The following is a 24,355-nucleotide window of genomic DNA, read 5'->3' as shown; positions in this document are numbered from 1 at the left end:
AACCGTAGCATTCTGCATACATGCTGACAGTGATTTGAACCAAAAATTTCAAATTTATTTTGGTCATTCCATAAGACCTGCTGTCAGTCCAGTTCTTGTGTATTTTGGCATACCTCTGCCTTTTTGTATCTGTTTCCATTTCCTTTAGAATGGCTCTGTAACATCCACACGCTCACTGAGACCATGATGAGACTTCAGCGAACAGTAGATGGATCAATTCGAGGCCAGATACACGTCTTTGGTCCTGTGTCAGGTCTTTGCTGAACTTTGTCGTATTTCTTAAGGGATTCACTTTCAGATCTGTTCATTTGCTCTACATCAGAGGTAGGCAACCCCAGGCCTCAAGTGCCGGTGTCCTGGAGGTTTTAGATGTGTCCATGACCCATCACAGCTGATTTAAAGGACTAAATGACTCCTCAGCATTTCTTGAAGTTCTCCAGAGGTCTGGTAATGAACTAATCATTTGATTCAGGTGTGTTAACCCAGGGTGGGATCTAAAACCTGCAGGACACCGGCACTCGAGGCCTGGAGTTGCCTACCCCTGCTCTACATAGTATTTTAACTCCTCCCACTTCATCTTTAGTCCAGTTCATCTTAAAGTACAAATATTATTTTTACTCCTGTTAAACAGTCTTTGGCATTTTTTTGTAGATTTTGATAAATAAATGGGAACAAATTATGTTTTTGCAACAAGCTGCTAGCAACAAAGTGCCTAAATATGCAATTAATTTCTTTTTCTGAGTTATGCTTAGATAGAACACTGGTTCACCCTTGAATTAGGTGCATTTTTATGCTTGAATTATTCATAGATCAGTGTTAGGTGCCTTAACAAAATAAAAAATTGATCTGAAAATGTTCAAATACAAGGACTGGACTTAAAATGAATGAAAAGGCACCCAATGTTCAAAGAAAATTCTTTAGAGCAGGGGTAGGCAGCTCCAGGCCTCGAGTGCCGGTGTCCTGCAGGTTTTAGATCCCACCCTGGGTTAACACACCTGAATCAAATGATTAGTTCATTACCAGACCTTGAAAGATCAATCCTGAGTGGGGAAATGTGGAAATGGAAGCAAGTATATACCAAGTACCATCAATTTTATTGTGTTTCAACATCTCTTCAAGATTTTCTTTGACCCTTTCTGGATATTTTTAACATTTGAGACACCCAGAAAATTTTTTACACCTTAACAGGTGCAAATGTTTTTAACCTAGTCAGTTAGTCAGTTTTACCATATAAGTGCACATCTAGTCAGTGCACGGTTTGGACAAAAATAGATTGCAACAGATGAAATGACTTACAGGGTCATGTGTTTGTGGGTTTCCAGTCTAAATGCTTCAGAGCTTTTTAAAAGCCTCACTGATACAGTGGTGATGAAAAAAAATACAGTATCACAAATAAAATACACGAAGACTAATCTGATGCTTTTGACCTACAAATATTGTATTTCATTAAAAGAACGACTACTATAACATGTGGCTTCCTGCCTGTTATGCCACCTCTGACCCCTGGTGACCCTGAATTGGGTACGTATTTAAGAAAATAGATGGATGAAGAAAAGTAGTTTTACCAACAATCTCCCGCTCTGCCTCAGGTTAAAAGCCTCATCGCTGCATATTTCAAACAACACAATGGGAGCCATTTTGTAAAATGTGGAACAGAACTGAGACTTATTGTCCTGCTGTTAATACAGACTCCACTGAGAGGTCTCATAAAATGCCATCTGCAAGCTAAATATTTTATTCATCTGCGTTCACATGGTATTTCATACACGCTAGAGGTGTTACCAAACTGATAAAACATGACTTTCTAGATTATTCTTTTATAAAGAGAGCAGCTGCAGTATCCAAACTGGAACGTACTGCAAGAGCCCCCAACTGTATTACACTGCATGTATTTTAGAACGCATAAATGAATAAATCTTGTAATTAGGCTGATCTTCCAAAAACAACACATTACCAAATCTATTAATAAAATTAGGGATACATATGCTTGTTATCGCACATTTTCTAATTTGATTAAAATAATTTTGTGACACAAAGGAAAGAAAGGAAAATTTGAGTCCAGCAGTGGATTTTGTCTCTACGGGCTCCGCTTGCATGACCTCGGATTTTAGCTCTGCTGAATACCAGAAACAACAGTGTAAATTTTTTATTCTATTCATCTTTATTTATGACACCAAATCATAACATTTGCCTCGAAGTGTTTTTTCCTCAAGGCATCACCTGACCTACCCCTGACTATATGCTTTTTTAAAAGTAGAGTAGAGAGGTTGTCTGCCTCCTGAATCCAAACTGGGAGCTGGTTCCAGTGAAGAGGGGCCTGAAAGCTAAAGGCTCTGCCTCCCATTCTACTTTTAAACCACAAGCTCTCTATTGGGGTGATACAGAACTATGAGTTCTTTAACTCATTCACTGCCATTGACGTCTATAGACGTCAATTACGTTTCCAATGGGAGGGGCTAGAATACAACCTCGGGCAGCTTGTCAGTGAACATCAGACTGCTTGAAATGTATTTTTCACAAAAAGCTCGTTTTCTCCCTTTTTGTGGTCAAAACAGGCATTTTTGGTGGAACCCACCTCTCTTCTACAGCTGATTACTAAAGAATGGCAAATGGTAGAAACAAGCTTTTTTTTTTGGATGGAAGAAGAGAGTCTGTTCTTCATTTTGGTAGGTTCAGCGTTTATATGATCATAACACACAGTTTTCTGTGGCTCTTCAAAAATGAGTAAAAATGCTCAAAAACCCTGGCAGTGAATGAGTTAAGATAAAATGAGGCCTGATTATTCAAGACTTTGTATGCGATCAAATAAAAAGTTTAAAAAGGTTGTATTCACCATGATGTCATCAGTTGATTAACAAAGTTTTGAGCCTATGAGCTGTTGCTCATAGGCTCAAAACCCCAAGCTGTTGAAAATAGAGATGGGAATTTTGACTGAGAAACAAAGGACACTGGATGCTCACACAGCAATGACGTGTCAGTTAGGCCCACTCTAAAGCATACCCTACCTTACTTTCTGTTTTACCCTACAAGAGACAATAATTTACATAATGAATGCCATGCTGTACTAAAGGTGAGTCCATAAATGCTTTGCTTTCCTTTTTACAATCAACACTGCAGGGAGTGCAGAATTATTAGGCAAATGAGTATTTTGTCCACATCATCCTCTTCATGCATGTTGTCTTACTCCAAGCTGGCTCGAAAGCCTACTACCAATTAAGCATATTAGGTGATGTGCATCTCTGTAATGAGAAGGGGTGTGGTCTAATGACATCAACACCCTATATCAGGTGTGCATAATTATTAGGCAACGTCCTTTCCTTTGGCAAAATGGGTCAAAAGAAGGACTTGACAGGCTCAGAAAAGTCAAAAATAGTGAGATATCTTGCAGAGGGATGCAGCAGTCTCAAAATTGCAAAGCTTCTGAAGCGTGATCATCGACCAATCAAGCGTTTCATTCAAGATAGCCAACAGGGTCACAAGAAGCGTGTGGAAAAACCAAGGAGCAAAATAACTGCCCATGAACTGAGAAAAGTCAAGCGTGCAGCTGCCAAGATGCCACTTGCCACCAGTTTGGCCATATTTCAGAGCTGCAACATCACTGGAGTGCCCAAAAGCACAAAGTATGCAGAGAGCTCCAGTCCGACTCAGACGCCAGCAAGGTGGAGGTGGAGTACTGGTTTGGGCTGGTATCATCAAAGATGAGCTTGTGGGGCCTTTTCGGGTTGAGGATGGAGTCAAGCTCAACTCCCAGTCCTACTGCCAGTTTCTGGAAGACACCTTCTTCAAGCAGTGGTACAGGAAGAAGTCTGCATCCTTCAAGAAAAACATGATTTTCATGCAGGACAATGCTCCATCACACGCGTCCAAGTACTCCACAGCGTGGCTGGCAAGAAAGGGTATAAAAGAAGAAAAACTAATGACATGGCCTCCTTGTTCACCTGATCTGAACCCCATTGAGAACCTGTGGTCCATCATCAAATGTGAGATTTACAAGGAGGGAAAACAGTACACCTCTCTGAACAGTGTCTGGGAGGCTGTGGTTGCTGCTGCACGCAATGTTGATGGTGAACAGATCAAAACACTGACAGAATCCATGGATGGCAGGCTTTTGAGTGTCCTTGCAAAGAAAGGTGGCTATATTGGTCGCTGATTTGTTTTTGAACGTCAGAAACGTATATTTGTGAATGTGGAGATGTTATATTGGTGTCACTGGTAAAAAAATAATTGAAATGGGGATATATTTGTTTTTTGTTAAGTTGCCTAATAATTATGCACAGTAATAGTCACCTGCACACACAGATATCCCCCTAAAATAGCTAAAACTAAAAACAAACTAAAAACTACTTCCAACAACATTCAGCTTTGATATTAATGAGTTTTTTGGGTTCATTGAGAACATGGTTGTTGTTCAATAATAAAATTATTCCCTAATTCTGCACTCCCTGTACAGGTGAAGTATCACTGAACTAAATCCCTATTAGCCCTGGACCTGGTGCTTTATAGTTCTGAGTAACGAAAGAAAGAAATACGGTTTTGGAAAAACATCTGAAATTATGTCTCAGAAGGTCAGATTTAGAAATCAAATATTTAATTATAAATCATATTTTTAAAAAGCATGACTGAAAATAGAGATTTTGTACACACTAGTTATACAAAAATACAATTTATTTTGAGTCGCAGTTTCTTTACACAAACATCTAAACTCTGAACCAGGCAAAAGTCAAACCACAAATGTAAGATATTAGATATTGTAGACTCCAGTCACAGAGTTCCTGTCCCATCTTGGCTTCTCTCACCAGCCACACATTCAGCAAAACATCAACAAAACAAAGCATAAACATCGAGTGCAACAATGCTTCATAACGACAGAACATAAATAACAAATTGAAAGTACATTACAACAGGTTCCACACACACCGCAAAATAAGCTCACAACTGACAATGACACTTTCAAGGGAAATGATGGAATTCTGGGAAATCCTGGGAATCCTTTTAACAGGAGTGGAAGTTTAGTAATGGGCAAAAGACTAATGATTATCCCAGGATTTTTTATGCTTCCCAGGGCTTTCCTCTATTCAGGAAAATACCATTTCCTTCATCATCAGGTGTAATGCTGACAAAGTTGTAAAGTGTCTGAATTAAGCCACTCTTTACATCACATCACTCATATCTTTACAGCAGCAAATATATGGTTTGTAAAATGACAATAGAGTCAACAACTACATGGACTGTAGCCATCTGCAGAGTGGGAAGTTTACAACAGTACTGGAGAAGATTGTCAGTCAAATCCCTTCTGGATAGGTTACAGAGAACAAATTGGAAAAAGTCTTCAGCATCTTCTGCTGATGTTGCCTTAACAAAGGCACTTAACCAGAGAGTGTCTCAGACAGCCATGAGACTGTGTTTAAGAGTGAAGCTGGGCAGGGCTGAGAAACAACGGCAGAATTTGATGAGACAAGAGCTTTGTATTTAATGCAGCAAAAGCATCTGGAGCGTATTAAATATTGCACTTTGAAAGAGGGAGATGCAACAAGGAGATTAAATATTAGAGTTACGAGGAGTGATTGTGCATAAAGCCCTCTCATTAGGAGACATAAAAGGAAAGAAAGGTTGGCACTGCAAGGTAAGAGCAGGAGTGGATTTGGTGGAGGAGTGTCACGGGAAAGTTTTGCGTTACTCTGCATCACTTCCCCTGCAGGTTGCTGAGCTCAATGTCATCCTTGCGGCGCTTTTGTTGGGTGAAGAGGGAGCTGAACGGGTAGAGCTTGGCTTTGGCCGGATAGCGCTGACCAGCAATGTCCACCTCGTAGTCCCCGCGGTTGATGAAGTCAGGAGTGATGGCTGTAGGGAGCCCCTCAGGGCCAAGGGGTGGAGACACAAAGCCCAGGCAAACATGGCGCTCCAGGGTGTAGCTGTAGGCGCTGCTGGTGGTTGTCCCCGCTAGTTGATCATTACGATAGACGGGCTCACCCCACCACGGCCACAAGTCGAGCTCGGTGTCATGGTCCTCCAGAACCAGCATGACAAACCGTCGTGTCACACCGTCCTGACGCTGCTGAAGCAATGCCTCACGGCCGATGAAATCTGTGTCCTGATGGAGAGAAAAAGGCAGGGGGTGTGAAGAAGATGACGATAAATAGAGGAAATTAGGCCCTAAGAACCTTCACTAAGTTAGTGAAGATCAACTTGAGTAAACAACACAATGGCCCTGCTATGTGCAGCTCTGCTGGAGTAGCATAAGACCACCATGTTTTAAAGTCACCCACCTTTTTTTTAACAACACCATAAAACTTAAAACAGTCTGTGAAACCAGCGTTAAACTGTAGATGCCTTTAATCAGCACCGCGCTGACACTGCTCTAAGCAGCAGACAGCTCACCTGATGTTCCACCCTTTCAAAATGAGACAGACAGTAAACTTTACACCTGCTACTTTAAAGTGCCACCTGTTGTGCCTGCGGGTGCAGCCCGGTGACAAATTCCCTGCTGCATCATGACAAAGACTGCACCAAGATGTTGAGTGCTTTAATTATTCTACTCTTCATCTCTCATCTTTCAACCATTTTAAAGCAAAAGAGGGAAAGTTTGAAACTTAATAAGTAGAGTCAAATAAAGCATCTTATGCATTTCTATCATATTGGCAAAGTAAAAATGTAGCTGACTAACTGATCAGTCTATTAGGATGAGGCAGTTCGATGTACAAAGAAAAACAGTCTCCAATATGGGTAGGATCAGATATTATATGTTTAAAACTGTCAACAGACCTTGTCAAACTTGACCCTGAACTCTCGTCCACACTCCAGCGGGGTCGTGAAGGCGTCGAGGTCTTGACCCCAGAAGGCGAAGAATTTCTCTATGCGTAGACTTCGCAATGCGTAGTACCCTGCGTTACGGATCCCGTACTTCTGACCCACTGACATCACCTCGTTGTACACGTGCAGTGCGTACTGTGGAGAGCAGAGGAACGGGTGTCTTATACTCTATATGGCATTTCCGGTACACTGAAATGTGAGAGTGTTTTTTGTTTTTTTAAACACCATCATACATGCCAGGTTCTCAGTAATCAGACAGAATAAGCCATGCAAAAATCATATCACTTTTAACCATTAACAATAAAAACACAACAACACATGTGTGACACTGAATTATCACAATTTTAAGTCCTAGAGTCCTGGTGACTCTTTCCTACATTTGCTACAAGAAACTGGATATTTTCTAGGATTTTCCTCTGGAAGTTTGTCTTGTGAAGATACTTGTATTTTATAACAACAGAGTCAAGGCAGCTAAGGACACTTTGATTCTCTTGGGACCTTAATTGGACATAATTTGACAGTATAATTGTGTAATAAATGTTTTATCCATCCTTACACCATTTTCTGCTTTTAAATGATCGTTGTAGTATAAAAAAATAAAAAAAAACCTCCTCTTTCAGCCATTCCTGAACTTCACACTGCAATCATCCATTTTGAAATTTGAAAATCTTCTCTGGTCCACCAAAACCTTCAACCACAACTCTGATCCTCATAAAAGGACAAGTTAAACCCTTGATTGTTTGTGTTTTTCACTCATTCATCCTTATCTTCTCACAGTCTCAGGTTGATTCCTTATTAATACACTTTTACTTCTACCACCTAATAAAGCTTTTTTTCAGTTCTTTCCCAGTAACGATGAATTACAAGAAAAAGATCAGAATCAAAAGATATTGTCAGAAATTTTTGAATAATGTTTCATTTTTTTAATCCTATGGCTATGCTTAACTCATTCACTGCCATTGACGTCTATAGACGTCAATTACGTTTTTCAATGGGAGGGGCTAGAATACAACCTCGGGCAGCTTGTCAGTGAATTTTATTTTTTCATATATTTGTAAATAAATTGTTTTGATAAAACATAACCTTTCTCAGTGTTATTTCTGTTTTATAGAAGTGAAAAACTATTTTATATGTTAGAGGTGTCACAGGCACTTTTCTGCTTGAAATGTATTTTTCACAAAAAGCTCGTTTTCTCCCTTTTTTTGGTCAAAACAGGCATTTTTGGTGGAACCCACCTCTCTTCTACAGCTGATTACTAAAGAATGGAAAATGGTAGAAACAAGCTTTTTTTTTTGGATGAAAGAAGAGAGTCTGTTCTTCATTTTGGTAGGTTCAGCGTTTATATGATCATAACACACAGTTTTCTGTGGCTCTTCAAAAATGAGTAAAAATGCTCAAAAACCCTGGCAGTGGGGAGTTACCTGATTTGAAAATGGCTGGCAGTGAATGAGTTAATTAATTTCCTGTGAAAGTAAAAAACAAAACAAGAAGTGTTGTTTTTTTGTAAATGACTTGTTGTCACCCACACTTTGGAAAACAACAATAGAAAAACAATACTTATTTCCATCTTTGGCATTTCAAGATAAAACCCAAGTTATAGAAAAACTAAATGTTGAAGAATAACGGGGAGTTGTGTGATTAACTGTAAAAAAAAAAAAAAAAAAAAATTATATATATATAAAAAAATAACAACTCATGTAACATACTCATGGGTTGATGTCACTTTATCAACCATCCTGTGACGAGGTATCTATTAAATATCTGTGTGTGTGTAGGACTGCACCTCAATGGGGATGTAGAGCATGAAACCTGGTTCCCCAGTGTGAGTCATGCTCATGACTCTGATCCCGTTGGCATAGCCCACACTCATCTCCTGTAAACACACATGCACATAAACATGGTCAGTTTACTCCTCTTGGCAGGGTGAAGAGACAGACTGATGAAACAGTCATTTAAAAAAAACAAGCCATCAGCTTTGCTGTATCTAGCTTTCCCTACCTTACAGAACATGGAGGGGAAATGGTCAGGTGTCATGGAAACATATGACAGTTCAGCAAGAACATCCATAGCTCGAGGTCCAATCAGATTTAAAGCTGAGAAGAATAAGAGTTATAAACACTTAACAGACTTTCTGGTTAACAAAGCCCACATCTGATGTTATATTACACATGCAAAAACAGAATCTGGTACAACTGTTGCTCACATTTTACACAATTAAGATGACTGCATTAAAAATACACAAGATCTACTTTCAGACATGTAATTAATGCCATCCCTCCACAGACTTCATCCCTCTGGTGTCTGATTTTTAAGGTTATTTAAATAACTGGGTTGCAAGTCGACAGTGGATTGTTTTGACTTTTTGCATTGTTTCTCCTTTTAAATGTTATATGAGCACTAGATGGCGATATCAGAGCAGAAACCCCAGTTGCTGCATGCGTACCAGTGTACTTCCAGCTGACATCCTCTAGGTGGAGGTGTGGGTCATTAGGCATGTGCTTCTTTATCCAGGACCAACAGTGGACCTGCTGGTCCGTTGGAGAGATGATGAAGAAGCTGGACAGCAAATGAGAAAGTAAGCAATTTTTAAAAAATCTGTCATGTACTAGTATCTACAGTGCCACTGCACAGATGTTTCAAACCTGTTCTTGCTGAGGCGGACCACACTGCAGTCGTTCTCATAGCCACCTCTCTCATTCAGCATGCCGGTGTGGACAATGTGTCCAACGGGAACATCCAGGTCATTGGCACAGAGATGTTGCAGCAGTTCCAAGGCTTGGTCACCTGTTGACTGAGCCATCAGGACAGAGCAGAGGATTTAACCTGAATACTTTTAAAGCTACAGTGGGGCAAAAAAGTATTTGTGCAAGTTCCCCCACCTAAAATGATGACAGAGGTCAGTAATTTGCACCAGAGGTACACTTCAACTGTGAGAGACAGAATGTGAAAAAAAAATCCATGAATCCACATGGTAGGATTTGTAAAGAATTTATTCGTAAATCAGGGTGGAAAATAAGTATTTGGTCAATAACAAAAATACAACTCAATACTTTGTAACATAACCTTTGTTGGCAATAACAGAGGTCAAACGTTTACTATAGGTCTTTACCAGGTTTGCACACACAGTAGCTGGTATTTTGGCCCATTCCTCCATGCAGATCTTCTCGAGAGCAGTGATGTTTTGGGGCTGTCGCCGAGCAACACGGACTTTCAACTCCCGCCACAGATTTTCTATGGGGTTGAGGTCTGGAGACTGGCTAGGCCACTCCAGGACTTTCAAATGCTTCTTACAGAGCCACTCCTTTGTTGCCCGGGCGGTGTGTTTTGGATCATTGTCATGTTGGAAGACCCAGCCTCGTTTCATCTTCAAAGTTCTCACTGATGGAAGGAGGTTTTGGCTCAAAATCTCACGATACATGGCCCCATTCATTCTGTCCTTAACACGGATCAGTCGTCCTGTCCCCTTGGCAGAAAAACAGCCCCATAGCATGATGTTTCCACCCCCATGCTTCACAGTAGGTATGGTGTTCTTGGGATGCAACTCAGTATTCTTCTTCCTCCAAACACGACGAGTTGAGTTTATACCAAAAAGTTCTACTTTGGTTTCATCTGACCACATGACATTCTCCCAATCCTCTGCTGTATCATCCATGTGCTCTCTGGCAAACTTCAGACGGGCCTGGACATGCACTGGCTTCAGCAGCGGAACACGTCTGGCACTGTGGGATTTGATTCCCTGCCGTTGTAGTGTGTTACTGATGGTGACCTTTGTTACTTTGGTCCCAGCTCTCTGCAGGTCATTCACCAGGTCCCCCCGTGTGGTTCTGGGATCTTTGCTCACCGTTCTCATGATCATTTTGACCCCACGGGATGAGATCTTGCGTGGAGCCCCAGATCGAGGGAGATTATCAGTGGTCTTGTATGTCTTCCATTTTCTGATGATTGCTCCCACAGTTGATTTTTTCACACCAAGCTGCTTGCCTATTGTAGATTCACTCTTCCCAGTCTGGTGCAGGTCTACAATACTTTTCCTGGTGTCCTTCGAAAGCTCTTTGGTCTTGGCCATGGCGGAGTTTGGAGTCTGACTGTTTGAGGCTGTGGACAGGTGTCTTTTATACAGACGATGAGTTCAAACAGGTGCCATTCATACAGGTAACGAGTGGGGGACAGAAAAGCTTCTTACAGAAGACGTTACAGGTCTGTGAGAGCCAGAGATTTTCCTTGTTTGAGGTGACCAAATACTTATTTTCCACCCTGATTTACGAATAAATTCTTTACAAATCCTACCATGTGGATTCATGGATTTTTTTTTTTCACATTCTGTCTCTCACAGTTGAAGTGTACCTCTGGTGCAAATTACTGACCTCTGTCATCATTTTAAGTGGGGGAACTTGCACAATCGGTGGCTGACTAAATACTTTTTTGCCCCACTGTAAATGCATTAATTAAAATTGCCTGCATAATTTAAAGAGAAAAAAAACCCCCAACAACAACAAAAATTTTTTTGAGTAGCTAGTACAAACATACATACATAACACTGATAAATATCATATGCTAGCTGGGTATGACCACATAGACAACAGTAGGTAGCACAGCAGCAGTTTTTCCCCTCTCTGCAACCCAGTTCTAATTCTAAGTTTTCCAAAGTGATTCATGACTCACAGTGAGTTCGAATTTGGTGAAGGAGGACATGTCGATGACACAGACGGCCTCTTTGCAGCATTTCACTTCTGCTCCAACTATGTCAAACCAGTCTGGCTTATAAAAAGTCTTACTCTGGTCCAGGGACAGCAGATCTACAGAGAGAAACAGTCCAATTCAACCAAGTAATTTAATTCATTAGACAAAACTGCCTTAAAATCCGTCAAAATCATTTGCAGTCCAAGACTTTGACTAAAGTATTTTTGTACCACTGCTTCTCACTGAGACAAACCTTTTCCTGGAGGAACAAAGTACTTGGGCCTTTCAAAGCCATGTTTCTCCATCCACCGAGCCCCCTGAGTGTCCAGGCGGTCGTACAGAGGACTGGTCCTCAGCTGGCGTCCGGTCTGGAAGTCCCACCGGGGAACCTTCAGCTCATACAGCAGGGCTGAACATTGACACACAAATATTAGAAGGAGAGATAGCAGAGCAAGAATTAGAATATACTGCACATTATAATAAATATCCAACACCTATAGGATTTATAATAATTTAGCTAAAGCAACAGCAGAAATTAATTATTTAAACAGTACACCAAGGTTCAGATGACTATACAGCCTTTGTCTACTTAAAAGCATGAACCAAACACCCAACAAGGCTCACTACTCACGCATGACTTCCATCACTCTGTGTCTCAGGAAGGTTCGGCTGCTCTGCAGGTTGCCAAAGCGTTTGATGTCCAGTGGCCAGACATTGGCGGTGGGGTAGCCATAGGTCATCCACTCTGCCAGGTACCTGGATACCAAACCACACAACAGGCCATTTATCCCTTCTTGTAATGCAAAAAAGGCACGTCCACAACACAGTCTTGATCGCTGCAACTGATAAACCATGGCTGAATTATTTCAGGTGACCCAGTATTGATCACGTGCTTACGTCTAGTCTTAACAGATACAATATATATATATATATATATATATATATTTGTTCTTACTTTCCAGCCCCTCCAGCAAAGGCCAGGCCTGAGGAGTTCATCCCTGCCAGCACATAGTACCCAGACACACCTGGGGTCTCACCCATCAGACAGCGCATATCAGGTGTGAAGGACTCCGGACAGTTGACCAGCTGATGGATCTCAGCTGACTCGAGACTGGGCATTCTCCTCAGCAGGGCACTGAGCATCGGCTCTGAAGGCGGAAAACAAAAAGTGCTCTAAAATGTAGCAAATGCAGATGATAATTTAATACAGTTCACTCTAATTAACTTAAACAACCAACCACACCATAACCAAGAAATATTAGTGCTGCTTCTTGTTCTTTTGCTCACCTCTATTGTTGTACAATTACTGAAAAACCCTGAACCACCTCTCACCATAAATCATCTAAGAGTCTAAAGGTTCCAGCTGCAACCTTAACCCATGTTGTTCCATCAACAGTCCAACATGTTATTCCAAAATAAATGCTGAAAATGAAAATTAAAAAAAAAAAAAAAAATCTAAACCTAAAGACATCCAGGTTAGTATCACATAAGAAAAAAGAAGGCAGCAAATCTTCATATATTCGAGAATCCATAACCAAGGTGTTTTTGCCCATTAAGATGACATATTTTTAAAAATTTAATAATGGATTAACAAAATAATCAAATGAATTGCAGTTCTAACAATATCTATTACAATACATTAATATAATATACATTCATAAAATACAGTACATTCTAACATTATATATTGTGATGGATTCTTTCAACAACCTTTTCAACCCCTACACTTATAAGATAAAATAAATGGAAAAATAACGGCTTCAGAGCGGTCGATCACAGACTGGTTTGGTGATGTGTGCTGCTATAATAAACTCTTGTTTTTATGGCAGCCTGGTATGAGAAATATCACATTACTGGTTTAAGGCCAAGGCAAACAGTCAGGTGTATTTTTACATGTGTACAGAGAGGTGGGTCAAAATCATTTAAGGTAGCCTTAAACAGAGGTGGATAAAAATAGATATGCCCAGTCTTGCTTGCTTCCTCAGTCTTCTGTAGCTGTTAAATGAAACCAATGAAGGTCTGACTTTGTGTTGTTATTTGAGAGGCAAACCTCATATATAATTTTCAACATTTTAAGACGCAGTCTACAACTGTGGCTATTTTACAGCTAAGAAAAACTAAACACACCTTGCCTTTGTGCTACATTAATGACAGGAGAGTTGATCAAGTGTTCTTCCTATTCAGTTACTCCAGCCATTAACATTATACAATTCAGTGCTGCGGGCAAGACTATTTCAGCTGTCACTGGGCAAGCAGCAGAGTATTGTAAAGTGCCCGACTAGTATTGTAAGGTTAAAGTCCTGCAATATTAGACAGAAAACACCAACAATCTAGTAACTCAATTTGCGCAAGTATTCAGTAAAGATTGGTAGGAAAACGTCCAATTGACAGGCTGAGACCCCCAGCAGAGCCAGGCTCATAGTGGGTCAGCAATCTACATGAAAGTGGTAGATACAGCTGTTACTAGAACCTGACATTCAACATAGGTCGATAAACCATGTTCCTAAAGCTGGGGTTATTTATTTGGAACAATTTTTAATGAATAAAAATACAACATTAATACTTTTTTTTTTTTTTTTACCAAAGTGATCCCAGTCCTCCTGCATGTTCTGGATCTCCAGCTGGTTGCGACCCTCAGTGAAGATGGGTTTGGGGTTTTTCTCAAAGCCTCCTGACAGAAGGCCTCCCTGCCACGGCCGTGCATATATCCTGCCATCCATATCAATCACCACTAGCAAAGAGACACATAGTTAGAAACATCTCCTGGCTGGACTTGTTTTTAGCCTTTCAGCAGGCATTACCATATTGCATATTGCTAAGCACATTATTTGGCTAAGTAAAAAGGTACAGCCTGTGCCCTAGTTTTTTCTTTTTACTATGGGACTAAAAAAAAAGGACTAGACATAATTGTCGATCTGATATAAATTGCAATTCGTTAATTAATTTGCCAAAAAACAGGAAAAAAAAAATCATGAAGTGAATGTTCTTTAATACAGACACGATTTCAGCTGGCTACACAAATTGGACTTTAAAATTCAATAGTGTCTACTGCAAAGGTTACTTCCTAGCTTTTTAATATGTGAGACCTGGTGTCTTGGGTGGAAGTGGCTCCTGGAGAGGTTTGGTGAGGAGGTAGAAGTGTTCACATCCATGGAGGGGAACTGACACCTTCGTCTCACTAGCCTGGCCCAGCTCATAAGCCCACTGGAGCAGAAACAGTCAGAGCAACCAAATACAATCAGAACAATGTGTAGAAACAAGATACTTATAGTCACCATAGGAAACAACTGCTTCAACTAGTTTCAGAGGGAAAAAAGATTATGAAATAGAATTAAATTATTATTATTATTATTATTATGATGAAGGAGAAGGAAAAAATTGCTGCCTGTCCTGCTTACATATTTTTGACCAAGCATGACACTGAATTTCCACAGAAACAAAAGTAATTCCAAAATGTTTACAGAGGGGTTTTTCTTTTTTGTCACAGATTCCATTTCTCATAGTTTCAGTCTTATTAATGCATCTCCCATAGAGCAATCTACCTGTCCAGCACAGCTGACAAAATATTCACATTTAATGGAACCACGGTCAGTCTCTACAGCTGTTACACATCCCTTCTCTACCAGAACCTGCTGAACACTGGTTCGCTCCATGATCTGAACCCCTGAAGGAGAAGAAAGAGGAAACAAAGGACAAAAGAGGAGGTTACAATTATAGGGTGGGCCAGCAACAGCAGAATACACGATTTATGGTCTACCAAACCAAACTGCAAGTTTGTGTTACCTTGTCCAGCTGAAGCCACAGCAAGGGCATGGTTAACATCTGGTGGAGACACGACAGCATCTTCAGGAAGGTGGAGTGCGCCTACCAGGTCATGAATGTTAACAAGGGGGTGGAGTTTGGCCACCTCTTTAGGTTTAATAATATTACAATTGATCCCCATTACCCTGTGAATGAAGTGAAAGGGTCAAAAGTCATTTATGTTTTTAAATCAGTGAAAGGGGACAATCAGCTGACACTATTATTATTTTAAACAAAAACTTTTGAGTCCCCAAAAGCTTGTCCTCACAAAGCCACTAGAGCTTTACAGCTTAATCCACATAGCTGTGGTCTAAAAACTAACTACAGGACTTACTTCAGCCTTGATGCGAGGCGCTTAAGAGAAATGAAGCGATCCTGATTTTGAGCCAGACACAAAGACCCTGTCTTCACATAACCTGCAACACATACCACACACCACATATGACTCAGTCTATAATTAGTATTCTAGCTTTGCAGCTTGTTTATTGCTGGTGCACATCAAATGATATCTCGGACTTCAACAAATCTGAAATGTTTCTAAATGCATTGAGACAGAAGGCAGTATGTCACAATTTGCTCCCTTGTCTGTTTTATGCTTTAGAAGCTATAATCTGGGAAGATACAAATGCAAACTGTTCTATAATCTAAATTAATAATTAACATTTTAAAAAATATGTGGTGATGTGCATGTGGGAACTGTTAACTATCAGCACCAATAGTAAAATGGTGAAAAAGCAAACCCTTCTAAGAATAAAATAGTTTTAAAAAATTAAAAAAGTTAAATATGACAAAAGCCAAATTCTGTAAATCATCCCACCTGTTTTAACCCCCGTCTCCTCCTCCAGCTGCTGGTAAAGACTACTGGAGTAGTTGGCCATTTGACACTCGATGGAAATGGGCTTGGCCACGCTGACAATACCAGCACATAGTCTTGTTGTTCCTGCACCAAGTCTGGTTAGGATAATAATGGCCAAGAAAGTATTAACACAACAATATCAAATCTAACATTTCTTTCCACTATCACCTCCTAATGTTAAAGCTATCCCTACTCTCATATAATATCAGTGGTCTGAGTCAATAACATAAAGAACATCTCTCTCTTCGTGCTAATTTTAAGACAACAAACACAATGGCTTATCTGTAATTTGTTGAGCTGAAACACTCACCTGCCCTGCTCAAGTAGTACAATATCAGTCCAGCCCAGTCTAGCCAGGTGGTAGGCCACTGATGTTCCCACAATACCTCCTCCACAGATGACAACCCGGGCCTGCCTGGGCAATGGAAGCAGCTGGGAGTCTCCACTGACAGTCAAACACCGAGGGGAAGTCCAGAGACCCCTGCCTACCAATCTATACCCCGTCTGGTGAAGCAGCCGCAGCCGGGGGAGCATAACAGGGGACAGAGCCCTGTAGCTCCGCACACAGCTGGACATAGCTGTGCTTTCTGCAATAAGAGACACGGGATCTAAAGTTACTCTATAACCTTAAATAGAGGACAGTACCACAGTGAATACAGCAACAATGACCCTAACTTTACAAATATCATGATATAATTTTAGTAACATATGATCCGTTTTCTACAGTTTGCAGGGTGTGATATAGACCTCTTGTATTATTTTAAGTTGCTGTATTTTTTTTAATCTGAAATAATTTGATATTTGCTGTAGATAGGGTTGTGTCAATGTCACAGTTTCATTTTAATTTGGCTAGGTAGATACTAATAAAATTATTACTACACCACAATCTATACATCTCTGACAGTACTGCTGACCTTTTCTGCTAACAGCATGGATTAGTTTGCGTTCTAAAGTTGCTATGTCAGGGCCTTTGAAAGTGTCTACTATAAACCAGATTAAATTGTCAACACTGGAAGTCGCTAGTTTCCATAAGGTTACAAAGATGCACTGCTGTTCCTAAACTTAAGTTGCTACATTTAGCTTAACCAGACATAATCGAAAGTAAATACAACATTAAACACTTTGAATAGGGCCTGGGAAATCAGCAAGGTGAATTTACAACAGTCCTTCAAATGTCTTGCTTGTATTATAAAGACTGCTGTTAGCCTTGAAGCACTGCTTTAGCTTTACTTGTATTCTTAGCAGCACAGCTAGCTTTAGCTAACAGCATGTCGGTATCTTTGTGATTTTTTGTGATATTTAGATTAGTGGTAGATACCTAGCAGACGTGTAGATGACCAAAGTCACGCACAAAGTTCCTAACATTTGGGGGGTATGTGTTGGTACTACTAAAGTTAGCACTACTGATAATGTTAGTCACATAGCACAGCTTAGGCTATCGAAAAGCTAGCCAATGTTTATTATTTTTGCTAACACGACGGCTAAACCAGGCAGAAAATCTTCTCTAATCATAACACTTATTTTTCACAACTACATTAAACTTACCGATTTAGTTAAGTCCAGTGATTATGATATTTCAACAGAAGGATAGTCACTAAGGTGTAACTGAAAGCCAAATTCAGAGACTCCCGTTAGTTAAGTGGTACCTCTTCCGGTATAACCCTTCAAAATAAATTACGTCTGCGTCTTTTTAGAATGGCTTCAGTAGCGGTGGAGCGGTTATCAGCGAAAACATTGAACTCATCCAACTCAAATGCTTAGGGTATATCTAGAAAGTTGCAAACCTACTTATTGTTAATCTAATTATTTTTTCTAAAAATTTTATTTTTTTTCTATTTTTATTGTTTGTTTGTTTTTTTATTGTTTGTTTGTTTTGTTTTGTTTATCTCGAATTTACCTTTTCTTCCTGCCCCTTGTGCTGCTGTAACAAATTAATTTCCCCAATATGAGATTAATACTAAATTTCGCAGTGTGACTTTTAAAATATGTTAGGTTGCTGAATTGTTGCTGCAATGGACTACTTGCACTAGGGCATGTGACGTATTTCCGTTTCCAAATACTACCGCTTGGGTATTTCCGGTATGTTTGTTTATCTATCGTTTGCTATGCTAATGTCGCTTCAGAATGAGTATAAAAAGGAAAGTATTTAAAACAGAATATTTTCAAAAACAAGAGAAGAAATACTCCGAGCATTGCTGTGTCCCACTTTGTTCGGCTTCAGCCAAATTTAACGGCATACTAAGTTTTCATGGCTTTCCGACCCTTTCCGACTTGAGAAGACAATGGCTGGTAAACATACGACGGGATCATTTCACGATTACCTCTCACACCAGGGTCTGCTGCAGACACTTTGCCAGTGATCAACTCATAGAGCCAACAACCCTCGGTGGTCGAAGGCGGCTTATTAAAGGTGCTGTACCAACACTTTTTGAGTGGAATGGCTATAAAGTTGAACCACCGCGGCCTGGTGTTTGGGAGAGAACGGAGCGACGCCCAGAACTAGTTCCTCCTGACGATCAAGAAGACCACAGTCTTACAAGAGATCATGACTACTGCTCAGTCCCTGAGCCGTCTGCATTGGACATATCTGCATCAGCTGCAGAAGACCTGTCCAAAGACGTGGAGACTCTGAGGAAGGAAATACAGGAGTTACGTGTCCAGCGAGAATTTGGGTTACAGCGTTTTGCTGGCTCCGACACTGACATCCGATTCTATACCAGGTACACCTAAGTTCTATCCAAGCTAACTGTTTAAAATATACCAAGGTCACCATCAGTTAAATTTAGAAAGTTTTTCCAGTCTTAATGAAAACAAAATAGATATTTACTTTTTCTCTGCTGACTGTATGTTTCATCTAGATGCTTTAGTATTTAAACGATATTCTAATGCTACAGATAAAATACAACACCAAATACTCTTAATCAAACTATTTTATACAGCATGTCATTAGCATATTTGTCACAGTTTACATTATTTTTATGTCAGTGTGTAATGTTAATTAATGATTGACACGATGTATGTCTCTCTCGTGAATAGATTTCCAAGCTATGATCATTTGATGGCATTTTGGTTTTTGATTGAGCCTTGTATCTATAAAATGATCCGGGTTTCAAGAGCCAAGTCAGCTGCCAATCGGAACGAAGAAGTGTTGACACCTGCACGCACATCAACGGTAGGTTATGGGTTTGTTGGTAGTTAGAACTAGAGGTGTAATGTTATTGTATTTATGTACAATAACATTACATTATGTACAATAGCGCTAGACTCAGTATCCTACATACATACACCTGTGTACTACAGCACCTCATTGTTTACCCCATGGTACAGTGTAGTATGCATAACCATTACAAAACATTTAGCCAAGAAAAGCATAATTTTACTAGTTCATAGCTTAAGGAGTAACATTTTCCCTTTTGTTTTCACCTTCCAGAGGCAGCTGCTACAGCCAATTGACGAGTTTTTTCTTTTCCTGGTTTTCCTGTCAGTTGGTTTGAAGGAGAGGGACCTGGCACACCGATTTACCATACACCAGTCCACAGTGAGCCGCATTATTGCAAAATGGACAAATTTTCTTGCCACTGTACTGGGGTCTCAATGCATTTGGCTTACACGTGAAGAAGTGCAAGCTTACCTCCCTGAGGAATTCAAAGATTTCTCAGACACCCAGATGATCCTTGACTGTACAGAGCTGAGGTGTCAGACACCATCCTCACCACTTCTCCAAAGTGAAATGTACTCTTCGTACAAATCCCACTGTACGATGAAAGCCCTGGTTGGCATAGCTCCACATGGTCCAGTGACATTCATCTCTAATCTGTATGCTGGTTCGGTTAGTGACAAGGAACTATTCAAACAATCAGGCATTGCTGAGAAGTTGACTGAAGACATGGCAGTGATGGTAGATAAGGGCTTCCTAATCACCGATTGTTGTAAATGCAAAGTGTACTGCCCACCTTTTCTATCTAAGCAGAAGCAGATGCCAGCATACCAGGTTAAGGAGACGCAGGCCATAGCCAGACTCAGGGTACATGTGGAGCGAGTCATTATGAGGATAAAACAGAACAAACTTTTTGATAGCATCATTACCATGTCACATGTTTACAATATCAACCAACTGTTTGCAGTAGCATGTATGCTGTCAAATTACCAGAACACAGCATTAGTTAAAAAAATGGGTTAAGTGAGACAAGATGGTTTTTTCCCAAGACACCGGTGCCAGTACAAGTAACTTATGGAAAATGACCTGCAGCTGAGGCCACTACAGTTGCATTTCTTCCTTCTCAGCTGACAATACTTGATTACAGAAATAGTACTTGAGTGCTGATAGTTGAGTTTCAGTTATTAATAATTCAAATTCATTGCAAATGTTGAATGTTAATAATACTGTTTAATTATACTACTATATTACTATTCAGATTCAACAAAATTGTTTATCAAAATTATAAAGTAAATCACTAAATCGTTTTAAAATCATCATACCATTTGTCATTTTCTTCATTCAGTTGTGTTATTGTCTAAATGTATATCAGTATGCTAGGCATGGAGTTTTAAATACTTACCATGTAAGTAAGTATTTAATCTTTTAATGTGTGTTTTTAAAAAATGAAATTGATGCCATTGCTTAAATAACTGTTTATTGATTTCACATAAAAGTAACATGTAACAACAAAAGAATTCATGAAATATATTGCAAATAAAACCTCAGTTATTTTGTTCCAGCCAGCCTGAAGGATCTGTTTTCCTTTTTGCTATGTTTTCACTGTTCATTTTTCCCCAAACACGGGTATCTTGGCATATATATGTGAAAAAATAAGTAGTCAGCCTTTTCTCTGATTGCATTGTGCACATCTGTATCCATGTATATTCTTTGCACTAGGTAGTCCTCTTGTGCTCACACAACAAAGTCACACCACTGCATCCCACTGATGAGCAGTTGTCCTTGCACTTGCCAATAATATGCGTGGCTCTTTTTTAGTTTAGGGGTACCACATTCCATTTGCACATATTTGCAGTCAAAGTTTTGCACATTGGGACATTTGCATTTGACGAGGCCAAACTGGGGGTATTCATTGGGGTCAAAAACAACACCATCAGGAGATGCAGCAAGCCAGGGGGCAATGGGGTGAATGACCAGACCACAGGGTGAGTAGTTAACATTCATTAGCCTACTATACTCTGCTGCTATTGCAAGCTCCATCTCAATTCCCCTCCTCATGTCTGCTGTCTGCCTTGTTCCCTTCAATATACGCTCTGCTAGTGACTGCAGAGCTCTGGCCTCTGACGTGACACACCTCCCGAAACCTAGAGGCAGTCACTCTGGGCCTGCAGAGCTGATGCCACTCAGACGAAGAGCTTTGCTCACGTGTAGCTTCCTCTATTTTGTGAGCCATTTCCAGAGTTACAGACAAGCTTTTCAGATGCAGAAGCTCTTCTTCTGAGCACACAAACACACAATCTGATGGCAAGATGTCATACCCCTCCAGAGGCAAGTGCGGTGTTGGTGGTGCATCACGGTGTAGTGTGATGTACCGGGTTGTCAAAACCAGCTGCTGATATGACAGAACACTGCCCTCCTGCACCAGCCCAAAGGCACTTTCCACAAGGGGCTTGTCAGGTCTCATGTTCATTGTGGTCACAAGTGGCCTGTCCTCAATATTAAATTTTGCATATGCCTCCGTTATTCTGAACAAGCAGGGATCTGGTAACGGACCCACCATGCCTCTGTAGAAGCCACTCCTAAAGAAAACATCAATGACAATAATGTAAGAAAGAAGGTTATTATACTGAACAACAACTAAACTAAAAAGGTGTAAAACAGTGGTGCATAAGTTAGAGACTGGGATGTATATGTACATGACTGAGTTAGCAGTCTTCAGAAAGTGTAATGTTGTATGTAAATTAATACCTATTCTGACACATGTATGTATGAACAAATAGCAACATACATTTGTAACACATGAAACCAAATTTTACAAATCTAATTACCGTACTCCAGTCTGGGCCACCCTATTTGGTACCGGCTTAGTGAAGATCATGGAGTTGATGGGTCCTGGCTTCACACCCTAACAGAAGACACATTTACTATGGATGGTGTTGCTGTTCATATGTAAACATGGACTAATTCAAAAACTTTAACCTCATTTAAATTACCACTGTCCGTGGCTTGTGCCATTGCTGTTCAGATTCCATGCAGCTATGCACAGGGGGGACAACTGGCACTCTGAGTTGTGAGTAGTGTGCTGTTTGGAAGAGCAATGCCACTGTGTGATTGCACATAACAGCGCCTGCCACACAGGAGCACTCGCTATGTGTCAGTACCACCGGCGATGAATCCAGAAGCTTAATCTAAGAAGAAAGAACGAAAATTAAAAATGTAACATCTTCATGGAAGAGCCGAACAGGAACATAGTTCAGTGTTATGGTTACTACAGGCTTACCCTCTTGAATGCTTAGTGTTTCTTTCTCTCCCTATTAAAACAACTTAGCCATCCTTGATAACTGTAATAACTTAGATTGTGTATATTTGCAGTATTAATTTGGTGTCAAATGTTTCTGATCACCCACACACGTTGAGTAAACTATCCGACTAGTCAAATTAGGAGTGATAAAGCAGGGAGACAAGGAAAACATTCAAGTTGATGGGCCTTTAGGAATGAACTTAACTAATGCTTAAATAAACTGAACCCCACTGAACGGGGATTAACAACTTTACACAGCTTCCTGCCTGTGTGGTGCCTCACTCTTCCTCATTGACTTGTAGCACAGGGCTCTCACACCGACCTCCCCTGACAACCTGTCTTTATTGGACACTGAATAAAGATACAAGTACCATTAGCATTATTTCTGTATTACTCATGTCAGCACGTCTTAAACATATATACTTTACACTTAGCAAGAGTAGCATTAGGTAGTTAACTACCTCCTTAGTTAGCCAACTACATAACGCTATTATAACAGTGTCTAACAACAAAAGTGACATTAGTTAAGAAAACCTCAACTATAGTTTCGGACGACATAAAACACCGTTTAAGAAAACATGTAATGTAGAGAACTGACATCAAATGAAGGACATAGCGGAGTAACGTAGTGTTTGCATTTGACGTTAGCTAGCGTTTCTTTGTCGGTTAATTTACGTTTTCTTACCTTCGTAGTTGTGTATATATGATGCAGCATATAACTTAAATCCTTTATCTAATTGCTGGCCGGGGTAGTCGTCAATCTGCAAATCCGATGAACATCAGTGATGTTCAATTTTGGGAGCTCTTGTAGGCAGCGAGTGTGGAACGTCGCCATGGTTTAACCACACCGGAAGCACTGGGGCAGGACTACATAGAACGCGGAAGTGATTGTGCAAGTTATTCTTCTCTTAAAAATATCAGCTAGGTTTGCACATCTGGAATATTTAAACATGTCTTTGGTTACATGGGGCTATGTACCTCATTATCGAAGTTTTTTTCTTTCTTTCAACTTCTCAAAGTCAGATTTATCAACACAACTGTCTATGCATACTTACAGTGTTAGGTATTCTGTACAGGGTTGGACACTCCTTTGCCTTGAAAACAACCTTAAATTATCTTATTATTGGTTTAATAAGGTGCTGGAAACATTCCTCAGAGATTTTGGTCCATTTTGACATGATGGCATCACGTAGTTGCTGTAGCTCTGTCAGCTGCACATTCTTGATCTAAATCTTCAGTTCCACCACATCCCAAAGGTGCTCTATTGCATTGAGATCTGAGACTGTGTGGAGGCTATTTGAGTAAAGTGAACTCACTCCAACAGGTAATACACTAGATGTTTCTTAAATGTGATGTTCAAGAAACATCAAGTGCATTAACTTTTTGAAGCCGCCTCTACTCTAAAGGAATATGAACATGGCCACCAGCAATACGCAGAAAGGCTGTAGGGTTTAAACAATGCTCAGGTGTTAAGGGGTCCAAACTGTGCAAAGAAAATACCCCCAATATGATTACACCAGCAGCAGCAGCCTGAACTGTTACAAGACAAGGTAGGTTCATGCTTTCATGTTGTTTAAGCCTAACAGAATGTTGCACTTCTATATTCATTGGACCAAGGCAGTTTTTCTAGTCTTCTATTGTCAAATGTTTCTGAGCCCATGTGAATTGTAGCCTCAGCTTCCTGTTCTTCGCTGACAGGAGTGGCACCCAGTGTGGTCTTATGCTAGTGTAGTTCTGCTTCAAGAGTTGA

General features: G+C 40.2%; 3 protein-coding genes across 3 annotated transcripts; 1 reads left to right on the top strand and 2 right to left on the bottom strand.

Annotated features, from left to right (window-relative positions):
• Positions 1-4,566: 4,566 nt before the first annotated feature.
• Positions 4,567-17,823, bottom strand: pdpr (pyruvate dehydrogenase phosphatase regulatory subunit). Its single transcript, XM_085243235.1, has 18 exons — positions 17,693-17,823; positions 16,458-16,734; positions 16,109-16,242; positions 15,626-15,707; positions 15,274-15,437; positions 15,033-15,154; positions 14,577-14,694; positions 14,072-14,221; positions 12,446-12,638; positions 12,122-12,246; positions 11,744-11,899; positions 11,473-11,606; positions 9,453-9,601; positions 9,254-9,366; positions 8,809-8,903; positions 8,594-8,683; positions 6,763-6,945; positions 4,567-6,091 (listed from the first exon to the last, which is right to left on the bottom strand). The coding sequence occupies exons 2-18, from the start codon at positions 16,721-16,723 to the stop codon at positions 5,684-5,686; spliced, it is 2,682 nt and encodes an 893-aa protein (XP_085099361.1). The 5' UTR covers positions 16,724-16,734; positions 17,693-17,823; the 3' UTR covers positions 4,567-5,683.
• LOC146582840 (uncharacterized) lies at positions 17,713-20,544 on the top strand. The gene is made up of 3 exons (XM_085243263.1): positions 17,713-18,867; positions 19,184-19,319; positions 19,578-20,544. The coding sequence occupies exons 1-3, from the start codon at positions 18,272-18,274 to the stop codon at positions 20,325-20,327; spliced, it is 1,482 nt and encodes a 493-aa protein (XP_085099389.1). The 5' UTR covers positions 17,713-18,271; the 3' UTR covers positions 20,328-20,544.
• Positions 20,545-20,762: 218 nt separating this feature from the next.
• Positions 20,763-23,434, bottom strand: LOC146582839 (uncharacterized). The gene is made up of 4 exons (XM_085280233.1): positions 23,291-23,434; positions 22,298-22,492; positions 22,133-22,209; positions 20,763-21,883 (listed from the first exon to the last, which is right to left on the bottom strand). Exons 1-4 carry the CDS (start codon positions 23,318-23,320, stop codon positions 21,346-21,348), a joined length of 840 nt encoding a protein of 279 aa, XP_085136359.1. The 5' UTR covers positions 23,321-23,434; the 3' UTR covers positions 20,763-21,345.
• Positions 23,435-24,355: the final 921 nt, after the last annotated feature.

This window comes from Mchenga conophoros, linkage group LG1 (genome assembly GCF_057382185.1).
Source record: "Mchenga conophoros isolate Kocher_MC1m ecotype Shallow Benthic linkage group LG1, M_conophoros_male_GT1.1, whole genome shotgun sequence".
NCBI classification, from domain to species: domain Eukaryota; kingdom Metazoa; phylum Chordata; class Actinopteri; order Cichliformes; family Cichlidae; genus Mchenga; species Mchenga conophoros.
This window is presented reverse-complemented; position numbering and strand designations above follow the sequence as displayed.